Genomic DNA, 14,442 nt, shown 5'->3' on the forward strand with positions numbered 1-14,442 from the left:
GCCGTTCGATTGAGGAGAATATGGTGGAGTGACTTCGTGAATAATTCGATGTTGTGCACAAAAGGCACCAAATGGCTCCACATATTCACCTCCACGATCACTTCGCACAATTTTAATCTTTTTATCGAGTTGATTCTCAACTTCCAATTTGTACATGGCAAATTTCTCGATTGCTTCAATTTGCTCTTAAGCAAATAAACATAACAATATTTTGTACTATCATCAATGAATGTCACAAAATATTTGTTATCACCCATCATAGGTATGAATTTTATATCACATAAATCGGTATGGAATAATGTTCTCGTTAATTTGATATAAAATTCAAGAGATTGACTTTTTCTTTCAACACTATGAAATAATGTTCTCGTTAATTTGGTTTCAATACATATTTCGCATTTGTGTTTAGAGTTAATATTAAATTTGGGTATGCAATCGAAATTAATTAATCTATGCAAAGTATCATCATTCACATGATCAAGCCTACCATGTCATAAATTAGATGACTCAAGCATACAAGTAGAAGAAGCATTCTCATTAATAGTTTCTTTGTCATTAATGGCGATCACATTCATCTTCCTCATATTATCTATCACATAGCCCTTACCTACATACATCTCATTCTTACTAAGAATAATCTTTTGGGACTCAAAAACCATCTTAAACTCATGGTTACAAAGTAGAGTTCCAGAAATTATATTCTTCCTAATGTTGGGGCACATAGAGAACATTCATGAGCTTCATCTCTTTTCCCGAGGTCATTTTGAGGATGACATGGCCAATCCCCTTGACATCGGAGGTGGACAAGTTTTCCATGTACAACTTCTCTCCAGTCGGGCGCAAGTCGAGCGAGCAAAAAACATTCTTGTCGGAGCAAATGTGGCAAGTAGCTCCAGTGTCTAGCCATTACTCTTTGGGGGTTTGAATCCACCAAGTTCACTTCGGAGACCACGTCGACGAGGAATTTATCATCTCCATCGAGGCATTAGCCTCTCTTTTCTTCGTCTTTTGCGGCTTTCGGCAATCTGCGGTACGGTGACCCTCTTTGTCGCAGTTGAAACATTTACCAACAAACTTTTATTGGTACTTCTTCTTGAAAGCAGCCCCTTTCGGCCCAAGCTTGCTGGCGGGATTCTTGTCTTTCGAGCCTTCACCATGCTCGGTGACGTTGGCTCTCTCGAAAATGGTCTTGAACCTCTTGTCAGACCCACGGTTGTCTTCCTCGATGCGAAGGCGAACCACCAATTCTTCAAGACTCATCTCTTTTCGCTTATGCTTCTGAAAGTCATTCCAACCCAACAGTAGATTCTTGATGACAGAGGCAACTTGGAAAGACTCGTTTATAGTCATTCCCTCGACTTGAATCTCTTAAAAAAATTAATTGTAACTCTTGCACTTAACTCACGACCGTCTTATTGTCCTCTATTTTGAACTCGAAGAAGCGGCCCACGATGTATTTTTTTGAGCTTTTGTCATCGGTCTTGTATTTCCGATCCAGTGATTCCTAAAGCTCTTTAGAGGACGCCTTGGAACTATACACAATGTGTATGAACAACAACAACAACAAAAAAATAATAGGTACATAAAGAAAGACAAAAATAAAGGAACGCTGAGGATCGTTCGACGATTTCCTTAAAGTAATATTGCTCTCCCACGGGTGCTAGAAATCGACGAGCAATTTACCTCCTAGGATACAACGGCGGAAAGAGAATAGCTATGCACCTACAGAACTTCTCCGACGAACTAAGACAATAGCAGAACCAACAATCGACTACAAGGAAAAACACAAAACATTTTCGGAGAGGAAAATAGAGATAAAAGATTTCTTAAAGTGTGTTCGAATGAGAGGTGAAGATATCTATATATAGTCCATCAGATCTGAGAGGTTACAAGAACTTGAACCTAAAAAACGTAAGCCTTTATGTCCTTTATTCATAGTAATGCTCGTGAATTGATTAATATTAACCATGCAAAACCGTTTAGGAATATTTTACTATGCAATGCACAAAATCGCTGCCATAAACGCATGGTTCTACAACTCTATGAATTAATTCACAACATAATAAAAGATTTATTTGAGGAATTAAAAATTTGAGAAGTGAAATTTGCAATAAAAATATAAGGATTATCACAAACAAGCCCAAGCCCAGTCGGCCCTACTGACCGATCGGATGGATGGCGGTGGCGGCGGGCGCGTGTGGTGGATTTAAGCTTCCCCTAAGTCTTTGCCCCTCTACAAAATGAGTCATCATTGGGAACCCAAACCATTCGGCACAAATTGCATATATAAGCTTACTCATTTGTCCATTCTCACTCCATGTCGGACTCTTGCATTTCACGTCCTACAAACAACTTATGTGTTTACACAATTAATATGTTTCTTTAAGCACATATTGAACATTAATTTCTCATTCATTATAGCTCCGATTTTGGCATACTTACAACCGATATTATACTCATTCCAACCAGGAAATTACCCAATTCAGAATATTTGTCAAAAAATCAGTTGTTCACAAAATAAAAACTACTATTTATTATCTATAATCTCCACTTTATTCCAAAAGAATCTCTCTCATGTCTATTTACCTATTAATTTTTTTTAGGGAAATTTAACCTATTAATTTTTGTAATAAGTGTTTTGTATTATTTTTTCTTTCAAATATTTGTCGGTGAGCTTTTAGCTAGGAACAAGTGTTTTTTAAATAGCATAATCAAAACAAAAAATTGGATACGTAAGCCACCTAAACTATAGGAATTGTAAATTAGCCAACTTGTGGTAAATAATTTGTAAATAGCTAACTTGCATACGTGGCAGCCTATTAACTACCTAAAATATATGTTTGGTTGTGTTAAATAAGGCTTTTATTAATTTGTTAATAAGTTTACTTGGCTATTTACAAGAAATTAATCAAAGGTGGGCTATATCTCAATCCACTATATCCGTGTGGCTATATAACTTAATAACCCTAATCAAAAGCTACAAGAGGTTTACGTTTGAGCAACTTTTTAAATGCTCTCCTAGTATATATTATACATCTAAATAATTTTAGACACAATTACAAATTTCGATCATGATTAGTAGGTCCTAATAACACCATGAATATTTTCAAATTTAAAAACTTCCTATACAAAATTTTGACTCTGATCCATATAATAAGACTATAGTTTGAATTTGGATGAATTGAGACTTTAGAGTAGCATGAACAATATTTTAACCAACATTTTGAAACTAATCTTTTCTGTCAGCAACAAATAAGATAATTAAAAGTCTTCCTTACAAATTAATTAGGTGGGTAAGAGAGTGTCAAGTATTAAATTCAATTCAATTTCAAATCACGCCCAATCAATCATTTCCATATCTACACAATAATAATATTGACTAAAAAAGTGTGAATGAAATAAATTACTTAAATTAGCATAAATTCCTAAATTATTGTCTATAGTTCTTCTTAGCTAGGCTCTTAATTATTGTCTTTATTATTCCAACAGGGTTGAATCTAGCCCGCCACCATGTTCCCGGCCCGACTCACTGTCCCCATGCCTTGTTCTTCAGCCCCCTGGTCGAAGAGGCGTGGCGTAATTCTCCTTTTGAAGACTTTCTGGAGGTGAACCAATACTGAGAGCTCACCGACATCCTAGCGCAAGGTCAGTCTTCCACTAAAAACTTTTGACTCTTGCGATTTTTCTCAGGGATATTTGGTCTTGCCGAAATAAAATACAAAAAAAATTAGAAAATTAACCCAATCAGACTTTCGGAATTGCTGTTTAGCCAAGCTTCAGTAAATATTAGATAAATAGTCACAGACTTGACATATTTACACATTTTTATTTTCCATTTTGTTATTACGGTGAACTTTTTTAACGTGTAAATAATGTCTTATGACTATTAACCAAAAAATTACTAAATATTGACTAAATAACAAACTAGATATGTAAATAAGGCTATATATCTTAATGGACCCAATCAAATAAAACATGAGAAGTTCACAACCGCCTTTTCTAGAGCTGTGGCCTTTCACGATGACTACCTATTGGTCAACCATCGAGCTCCAAGCCGTTTAAGATTAATGTGGAAGCTTCGTAATGGTGGACATCGGAGGAAGCGGAATTTGTGGTTGCATTAATTCGGGATGCAAAAAGTACTTTTTTCGTGGGCTTTAATCGTCCAGGAAACGGAGATGAATGATTTCCTATGATTTTTGGTTATGCAATTCGTGAGGGGCCCCGAAGTGGAATCAGATTCTTTGACCGCGGTCTCGCTCATCCACAACACAGGAGACAGAGAACTTGAAGAAGGCTTCCTACTTGAAGACATTATTTTCTTAAATTCTCTAAAATTATTCCTTGCTCTGAATGAGCAGATCCCTTGTGTTGTATCTTTATGGCATAGTTTATTTGCCAAAACAAATTGTAACCGTGTTGTTCAAGTAAGAGCGTCAACAAGTTGTTCAAGCAACTTAAAGTCAGAGCAACTGCGTCTTTTCCTCACGCGGAATCAAGTAGCTAACTGCTTTATTTAGTTACCCGATTTTCTTGGGATCATGATCTCGGATTTGGTGGATCTGATTGAGTTGACTTTCCGCATGAGATTGAGAACCAAACCACCTAAGGTTTGTATTTTAGTTGGTGGTTTTGGTTCTTTGTTTGGCATGTACACAGCGCCATAGTTATTTGCTTGTTTCTCTACTTGTTCAAAGATCTTCATCAACAACAAGCCTAGAACAACTCACAGCTTTTGTACCGCAGTACTAAGTATGAGATCGTGTGTTGCATTGACGTGCTATTAATCTTCGGGAGAAGATTAGGTAAAGCATAGAGAGATGGTCTCTAGATTCGAGGGGAGCTTGGATCCATATCCATTGGAAATAATCAAAGGATAAAAGCGTTTGCGAAAAGGGAGCTTTGTCAAACTTAATATTCATATAACCTTTGTTGATTGATTATAGTGGATTGCTTTTACCTGAACGTATCAGTGCCTCTGAGTAGATTGTTTATACCGAACAGGGTTACCTATTGTAGTTGTTCAATAATTTGATCGACCTAAATCTTGAACAACCTCATTAATCACATTTTCATCGAGTTCGGGTAGAGACCAAAGGTCTTGAGCGACTGATCCGGCCGAACAACTCAAAAGATAAAGTATCGTTAATTACTTCATTGTCGTTCCAAGTTCTAATTTTACCTTACTCTGAATGAGCAAAAAAAAAGGAAAAATGGTATGAAGTAGCCAATTCAAACTATGACTTTTGCAAAATAGCCATAGTTTCATTAGGTATAGCAAAATAGCCAATTGAGAGTACTATGACTTTTAATCATGTCTCGATTAATTTTAATTCAGTCTTCATAAAGCTTACATTCTGTCTTTATAGTTCGTTGGAATTAAATTTAATCCAGCCTAGATTAATCTTACTTGGGCTAGTTTACTTATAGTTGATAAACTATGGCTATTTTGCAAAAGCTTAAGTTCTATTTGGCTATATAACCGCTTGACAAAAAAAAAATGTTTGTCTCAGCAAACAAACAAAAAACCCTTGATTCTAGATTTCATAATGGAAAACAATATTATATTGTCTCGTATTATTATTGCCGTTAATTACTTTAATTTAAAAAAATGGGTGCCAAAAGCCAACTTCTTGATCATTGAATTGCAGTGCGTAGCATAAGTACCATTGATTAGAAATAATATGGAAAACAATTAAGCTCATAAGTATCTCTAAATGAAGTCATTCGTCCTTAGTTAGACCTCAATTGCGTATACCTCCATAGTACTATACGGATAACTAACCCCATAATTGAGATCATTAAGACTTGAGGCTCTATTGTGGTTTAGACTGCAAAATAAAATAAAATAAGAAATCATAAATTCTCTGAGTAATAAACTTGGTGTTTTTTTAGGAACAAGTTGGTGTATTTTAGTATTCACTATTTTGCAGCATTTTAGTAAAAATTAAAATTTTAAATGGTTTATCAATGTAGCAGCAAAACAGTGTGAATTTAAATTAATATTTTTTTTAAGGCAATGGTTAGATAAAGTAATAAATTAATCTTACCGCACAGGCGTGGATATCATCAGAGCCACAGAGCAGCCTCGCATTCATTATGTCCACCGCCTGAAAAGCTCCTCCCCCATCACTCCTCTTCAACACCAATTCATTTACAAATTAATTAGAGCCAATTGTAAGTGATTAATTATTATTTGTATCCAGGAATTATGAAAAATGTTTTGTACTTGGTTTTTTTTTTTTTTTGTTATATATCATCGGGCATCGAAAAAGGTTAACATTAACATATCATATTATTTTTAACTTCTGAAAATTGCGTTTGAAATATAATTTTGTATAAATATCTTTAATTCTTTTTATATTTCGAGACAGGTATAAATAAACATTTTTTTTATTTTTTTAATGATAAAATCAATTATCGTAAAATATATTATTTATTTAATAACTGAAAAATGGAGTCAAGATTTTTAGTTTTGGACCGGATTAAAAAAAATCTAAAAAAAATTGCCGCGCTTAGCATCTCATTTATTTTTGACAAATAGTAACAACTCAAGTTTTGACGTAAGCCACTGTTTAAGTTATTATGTCAAATTGATCAGTTAGCCTATATCTAAAGTTAATTATATTGGAGTTGCAGACTAAAGATTCCGTTAAAAAAGTTGATGGAAGTTATAAAAAAAAAATTATGTCTCAAATTTTGAAGTTTCATGTGTAACTAATGGTGATAGAGACCAATCTAGTTAAGATGGCCATATAGTATTAGTAATAAATAACTTATAAGGGAATATAAATCCCATATCATTTACCTCGTAGAAATCCACGGCGATAAAGTTAGGCCAACGATTAGCGGCGGCGACATGACACGTGTCAAGCACAGAAATGAGGCTTTCAGAGTTGTCCAAACATGAGATCTGCTTCACTGGAACGCTTCGAAAATGGTTCACAAAAACTAAAGACTTCGTTTTGTCACTCAAAACAGAAGATTCAGATCTGTTCACACATTTACCAGACACCATTCCATCTTCACCATCTGCAATATTGTAATTTATAGTCAATAAAATATTGTAATTTATTGTCATCAATAAAGATTTACTACAACATATATACATCGTAAGGATAAATTAATAAAATTATTTGTTTGCATAAAAGTATTGATATAGTGGTTAATTATCACATATGTGACTCAACATTCCAATGATCAAATAATTTGAAGTACTAAGTGAAAATAATCACTTTTTTTAAGTAGCAATCACCACAAAAAAAAAAAAAAATAATAATAATTAGTTGCTTTTTGGCACCCTTGCTTAATTTGTCTTTTTGATAGAATATTTTTTCTATAATATTTTTAGATGGATATCATAACATTTTTTTTAATTGAATGATGATTTGATCTATAATTTTTTGTTGTTCAAATAATAATCACCTAGATGACTCCGTCTATATTTATTCATAAATATTCATAAAAAAAAAATAATCAAAATAAATCTGAATATTATTATAGTAATTTGTGTGACTATTTATTAGAACATATGGGTGGGCACACTGATGTGGCTATCAATAGAATAAAATTCTAATTATCAGAATTTTAAATTATAAAATCGAGTTAAGAAGTCAAAAGATAATTCTTCTAAGGAAAAGCAACTTTATAACACTACCAAAAAATCCCTATTAATTGACTAATATTAATCAAATCGCTTTAGCAATATCTTTTAGTATTACTCTATAATATGGGTGAAAAATACTTACACTCATTCTCAACCATGTAGTTCCATTGATAAGCAATGCCTTCACTCGTTTGTTTATTCTTGTCCGATGTGAAGACTACCAGCCTTTGGTTTTTGGAAACCATGTCTTTGACCAACGGCCAATCCGCTCCATTTTGAGGCATATTGGAGACGGGAAACCAATATTTCTTTAAACCCGAATCGGTGAAAATTTTTGTCAGTGCATTTGGGGTCTTCACATAATCTTCTAAAATTAGTGTCACAACTTCTGTTGGATTTTGTGACAAGAATGCCTCTACTTCCTTCAAAGTATTTATAGCAGGTTCCTATATAAGAAGAAGAAAAAAAAAATGTTACATCGAATGTGAAAATAAAATGCACGCTACAATTAAATTGTAATATATAATTTTGAAAAAAAATATATATTGATTCTTATTTTTAAATCTCACTTCCTGGTTATTTCAAGAAACCCTATTTATTTACTGAATATCTTAAAGATTTGAATATGATTTGGTTGTAAACTATATAGAGTATTTCATAAATTAGTAAGTGTTGAGATATTACACATTAGTTTGAACCAAAATATCCATAGCAAGTTCCTATGAGAAAAAAAAAAATTTGTAAATTTTGAAAGTTGATAGAAAAAAAAATTGTAGAGGATGTATTATATTTTAAGAAAGTATAAATTTTAATTTCAAATCTCATTTCCCAAAATTTAAGGAAAAACCTTACTTGTTTGTTGTATTTAGTCTTAAAGAGTTGAAGAAGTTTTGGTTATCAAACAATATGTAATGTAACTAAGTCAGTTAACCTCTTATAATACCCAAAAAAAAAATCGCAATTAATGAGAAAAAAAATGCACGAATGAAATTAGTACTCACAAATGCAGTGAGGGAATGACATTTTCCTTTAAATGAATGGCATAACCAAACATCTCCTTTGTAGTCATATGTGTCCAATAACAACGCTCTAACCCCATTCTGCACCATTGTATATATATATAGCAAACAAAACATTAACCATAATCATAAGTCCATAACCATAACCATAACAATAATAATAACTTTTACGTGAATAAGTAAAATCAGAGATTAGAATAGTTACATTGAGCTGTTGTGTAATTGTGTCCTCTTGATTAACAAAAGTGAGACGAAACCCGTCGGTCTGGAAATCTTTTCCACCGATAGCGAACGAGTTATGCGTCGCCAAATACGAGTACTTGTTGAATGGTAACGAGTTATTCTGTACCAAATTTATACGTAATATTTTTAGTTAATTTTTACTTGATTGATATTTGATAACATCATTAATATATGAGTATTCCCCATTAGGTCTCAGAAGTGATAATTTCTAACTGTTTATCTTTTATAACGCAAAATATATCAATAAATAATAACAATATAACATGCTAAAAATAATTCCAAGAACACATTATCGCTAATTTAAGATTAATATATTGAAGTATTACATACACGTTTCAGCTTCTCATATCTTGTAATTTTTATAGAGTTATCTTTGTCACGTTATATATATATATATATATATATATATATATATATATATATATATATATATATAAAAACAATATATGAATAATATTATATATCGAGTAAATTTCAAAGAGAAAAAAAAAAGTACCACGACAGATAGTGGATTCGTGACCAATGATCTCACACAGGTTGAACTCTGCAATTCCACTTTACAAGAGAAGCAATGGAGACCACTTTCACAGTCTTCATTAGATGAGCATTTCTCTCCGAGCTGTAATTAACAATATATTATATATACTAATATAATCTATAAATATATTTAAGAGAAAAAAAAAAACAATAATAGTCCTTTCATAAATAAAATAGAAAGAAAAAAAAAAACCTTGCATTGTCCATTAGAACATGCGATTGTAATGGGTGTGACAGCGCTGATTACGAGAAAGACTAAAACTATGAAAAATGTCCATGGAAATTTTTTCATTTTTTTGTCGGTGTAACAGAATTAAAAATCCTTGTGTGATATATATTATATATAGTAGTAATTTCCAATCGATAACCACAGCATTATTCCTAAGATATGTTACAGGGAGGAAAATAAAAGCATTTCCAAAATCAAATGACCGGAAACCATAAAGGAAAAATGAAATTCGTATATTATTGTAATTGATTGTTATAATTAGTCATTAAGACAAACGTTATTTTCGCAATTGCAATATGGAAAGTCGCCTGTATATATACGTTTGTACGTGAGCGTTTCAGTGAGCATACTTTATAGTGTCTAATATTGAAGAATCAAAAAGGTATTTTTTTTTTTTCAATGGAAGTCAAGAATGGTGTTTTTTTTTGTGTGAATATTCTTCCATCTTATATATACAGATATCGATTAAATCATATATTTATACACAAATTATAAGGAATAATCTTCAGATTTGGCATTGACTTTTTGTAAATATATTTCTCAAGGATTGAAGTTGTCTCATAAAGAGAAAGAGATCTTGCCACTAAGCTAAACCATTGATATTAAGAATGGTTATCTTATCATGCATTGCAGTCCAAACTCTCAAACTCATTCATTTTCTTCACACATTTCTTTCAAACTCTCTCAAATTCTCTCAATCTCAATTTCAAATACTCTCAAAACGCTCTCGATTTTAATCTCTAATATTCTTTACCGCTTTCAATTTTTCATGGCATCCTCATCCCACAACCGAGGAGGTCGAAGGGGAAGAGCTTCCCGAGGTGAAAGGATGCACCGTTTTGAAGAAAATTGGTTGCACTTGTCTCAAAACGCCCCCGACCTAACCACTCAATACTCTTTCGATCCAAATTATGTTGCTCCTACTTTTGGCCATTCGGAATTCACCGAAATTCTAAACACCCAACTGCCATACTACCCTCAAATGGATCCCGAGCAAGCCTATCAAGCTCAAATTCCGCCATGCGAAGTGGCTTTTCAAGAATTTCAAGAATTCGAGCAACATTATCGTGAATCCCAAAATCCAAATGAAGAAGAAGATGATGATGAAACCCAAAATCCAAATGAAGAAGAAGAGGATGAGGAGGAAGAAGAAGAAGACGTACCACCACCACCACCTCAACGTCGAAGTCAAGTTCCACGACCTCGACAACGTGAACAATAAGAGGAGACACGACAATGACGACAACGACGAGCACGACAACAACAACAACATGAAGATGCTCAAGAACAACAACAACCACCTCAACAACAACAACCACCACGACGTCGTGCTAGGTCCGTTGTGTGGACTTTCTTTGAAGAGATGATTGCGAACGGCGAGAAAGCCGGAAAATATCACAGTCGGGACGTCGCTATTGTGGAGTCATCATAGGCACTGCCAGAGGAATCAATATGGAGCCTCGTCAAGCCAGGTAAGTCATATCGATCCTGTAAGCTTTAGACGAGATTTAGTATAATATTTTGTTTCCACCGATCAATCTTTTAGTCATATCGAATCTCAAGACTTCGTTAGATTCATGAGTTCTATAATTCCAAACGTTCAAATAATGTCTAGGAAAGCCTTGAGATCCGATATCCTAAAATGGTTTTTAGGAGAAAAGGAACAAATGAAACACACAATATCATCTGGTAGGTATAGCGTAGCCTTAACCTCGGATATCTGGACTGGTCAATCTAAGATGGATTTCATGAGCGTTGTAGTGCATAATATAGACGACGATTGGAACCTGAACAAACGTATCATAGCCTTTAGGAGGATAGAAGGTTCTCATACTGGTGAAAACATCTTAGACATCATAGTTAGTGTTATAGCTGAGTGGGGGTTTGACCGATAGGATTATATCTGTAACCTTAGATAATGCCACAAGCAACAACGCCATGATTAGAGAGTTAAAGGAGAAACTTAATGTTGACGATACCCTTTTGCATCAACGATGTGTTACCCATATCATAAACCTCATAATTCAAGCCGGAGCCGCTAGTTATGACCCTTCGATCAACAAGATTAGGAATTACATTAGTTGGATAAACAGTTCAACCTCTAGAGTAGATGAGCTTAAGAGACGCCTTAGAGTAAACGGTCTCCAAGAGCGCACCTTTCACCTAGATAACAAAATTAGGTGGAATTCTACGTTTCTCATGTTGACCAACTTTTTATCCGAGCATTATGTCGATGTTATTGTTTCTTACATTAACAGCGAACATGGCGATAACGCTATATCCGAATATGATATTAGGATGGCTGAATCATTTGTTTCTTTTCTCGACATTTTTTACAAAGAAACTTGTTATCTCTCTGTTGTTTACACTCCTACTTCTTTTCTCGGTCTTCATACTATGACCGCATTGCTGTGCATCTTGATAAATATAAAAACGAAACAATTTTTGAAGATTCTATTCAAGCAATGACAGCCAAGTTTTTAAAATATTGAGGGGCTGGAAAGGTTCCATTATTATACGGTTTTGGAGCCATTCTAGACTGCCGATGTAAAATTGGTGGTTTAAAAAAAATTTCTTAAGTACATTAGAAACCATTTCGTGGACCAAGATTACATTGCACTTGATCTCGCGAGGATCGTGCAAGCTTTTTATGATTTTTTGAGTATATACGAGGTGAAACTCCTACCGCAATATCGAGCACAAGCAACTCAATCACAGACGCAGTATCCAAGAAGACACCAATACACGAATGTCTTCAATGCGCCCACTTACAGCCCATTGCCTCAACAACAAGAAGCTGGGACAAGTCAGACGAGGTCGAGCGCAACCGACGCACGGTCCCATCTGGAGATCCAAGAGTACGATCGGAACGAGTGGGTCAAATCGGATGACGAAGCCATCGACCTATTGGTTTGGTGGAGACAGAATACGAGGTTCCCGGTCTTGTCATCTATGGCACAAGACATCCTCACCATCCATGTTTCAACCGTGTCATCTGAGGCTTTTAGTAGCGCCGGCCGCATCATCGACGATAGAAGATGTAGCTTGAAACAGGAGATGGTCGAAGCATTGACGTGTGGTAAGGATTGGATTCAACATAGAAATCGAGCACAAGAAACATTCATGTGCTTCGATATTCTTGACGATTTTGAAGTTGATTTCGCAAATGTAAACATAAATGGTTAGACTAACTTGTATAACTAAGAGATATCCCGGCCCTTGTCCGGGATAAATTTTCAAATAATTAACGAGGAAATAGATGCTCTTTTTCCTCGCCGTCGCACCTTTTCAGGGATCGGTGAGGTTTTTTAGGAGGCCCATTTTTAAATTTACATTCTTCTTTATTCTTTTTTTCTACCCACTTAGTTTAAAATCCTATCAATTACATCCTTCTATTTAATTATTTAAATTCTTTTAAAACGTTTTTTTAATTTTTTTTTATGCCTAACGGGGTCCCGAATTCCCGTTAGGCAAAGTCCTGTTCCGTCTCATTACTTAACGGGACGAGACTCCCGTTTGGCCAATTAACGGGAGTCCGAGCATAGGCGGGAACGGGACATGCGGGATATACAGGTAAGCCAGGTTTAGTCCAAACTCAAACTAAGCAACCACGAAGTCTACACACACGCCAAAAAAGGGAGTAGCTATAGAGGTACTCAAGTTCCCCGCAACATATGATACCCAATGTGAAAAGGGAAATTGACAGCAATAATAACATTCCTTTGTCATTTACCAAAAATCAACCAAAACTCAAATATTGAAACATTTAGTATCAAATCGATTACGAACTGCAATCAGTTCGTGACCTATGTGTCACGAAATCAACCCAGTTTGTGATCGATTTGGTATTAAATGTGTCAATATTTTGATTTTGATTGATTTTTGGTAAGTGACAACCAATTGATATTATTGATGTCAATTTCTAATGTAAAAATTATATGAACTACGTATTTCTTCTAGAGTATTCATCTCGCATTTTTATTCAGAAATTAGCTTAATTTGTTATGAGAATATCTCATTTTATTACTAATTAAAAAAAATTTAGCCTATTTTTTTTAAAACAATGGAAAAATCATCAATAATTTTAAAAGTGGAGTATTTATAAAATAATTGATAATACGAGGTAAATTAACATCTTCATATAAGATACAAGCAATATATGCCCCGCGCGTTGCTGCAGAATAATTAATATATTTTAGTCTGAAAGAAGAAATATATAGAGATATATTAAGAAATATTTAGGTTTGAAAAAAAAAATATATTTAAAGTTTTTTGAAAATATTTTTATCTAGTACAACATATATTAGTCTTACCCGTGCCGAATGATGCGACTAATTTCTAAAAATCACGTTTTAGCCTTGATAGCCAATACGGTTAAAAGTTGTGATTATTACTATGACTTCCTCAATACTTTATGATCAAAATTCAATAAGTCAAAATTAATTCAAAAGTGTGACTTTCTTGTATGTCTTTGTACAAAAATACCAATGAAACATCTTTTTATTTTACTTTTGTATTTATTTAATGGTTACAAAACGAAGGTTAGAGGTCATTTTTGTTTGGTTGTGAAGTAAAAAAAAAAACAATTTTTTTTTGGAAAATGTGAAAAAAAAAATTATTTGAAAAATCTGGAAATCATTTGAAGATTTATTGACATTTTGTCTTTTTATTAACATGTTGACATGAATGTCAATAAATCTTCAATGGTTATGAGAAATTCTTTGAAAATTTATTGTTCATTGACATCATTGTCAATAAATTTTATAGATATCAATAAATGTTCAACATACCAAATTCTTTGAAGATTT

General features: G+C 33.7%; 1 protein-coding gene across 1 annotated transcript; it reads right to left on the minus strand.

The window, feature by feature from the left end:
• Nucleotides 1-5,816: 5,816 nt before the first annotated feature.
• Nucleotides 5,817-9,697, minus strand: LOC149402800 (PI-PLC X domain-containing protein At5g67130-like). Its single transcript, XM_089608534.1, has 8 exons — nt 9,599-9,697; nt 9,365-9,487; nt 8,831-8,968; nt 8,608-8,706; nt 7,749-8,052; nt 6,809-7,032; nt 6,051-6,137; nt 5,817-5,831 (listed from the first exon to the last, which is right to left on the minus strand). Exons 1-8 carry the CDS (start codon nt 9,695-9,697, stop codon nt 5,817-5,819), a joined length of 1,089 nt encoding a protein of 362 aa, XP_089464660.1.
• Nucleotides 9,698-14,442: the final 4,745 nt, after the last annotated feature.

The sequence above is a fragment of the Urtica dioica genome, chromosome 3 (assembly GCF_054948205.1).
Source record: "Urtica dioica subsp. dioica isolate 48M chromosome 3, U.dioica_male_clone48M_v1_H2, whole genome shotgun sequence".
Classification (NCBI taxonomy): Eukaryota; Viridiplantae; Streptophyta; class Magnoliopsida; order Rosales; family Urticaceae; genus Urtica; species Urtica dioica.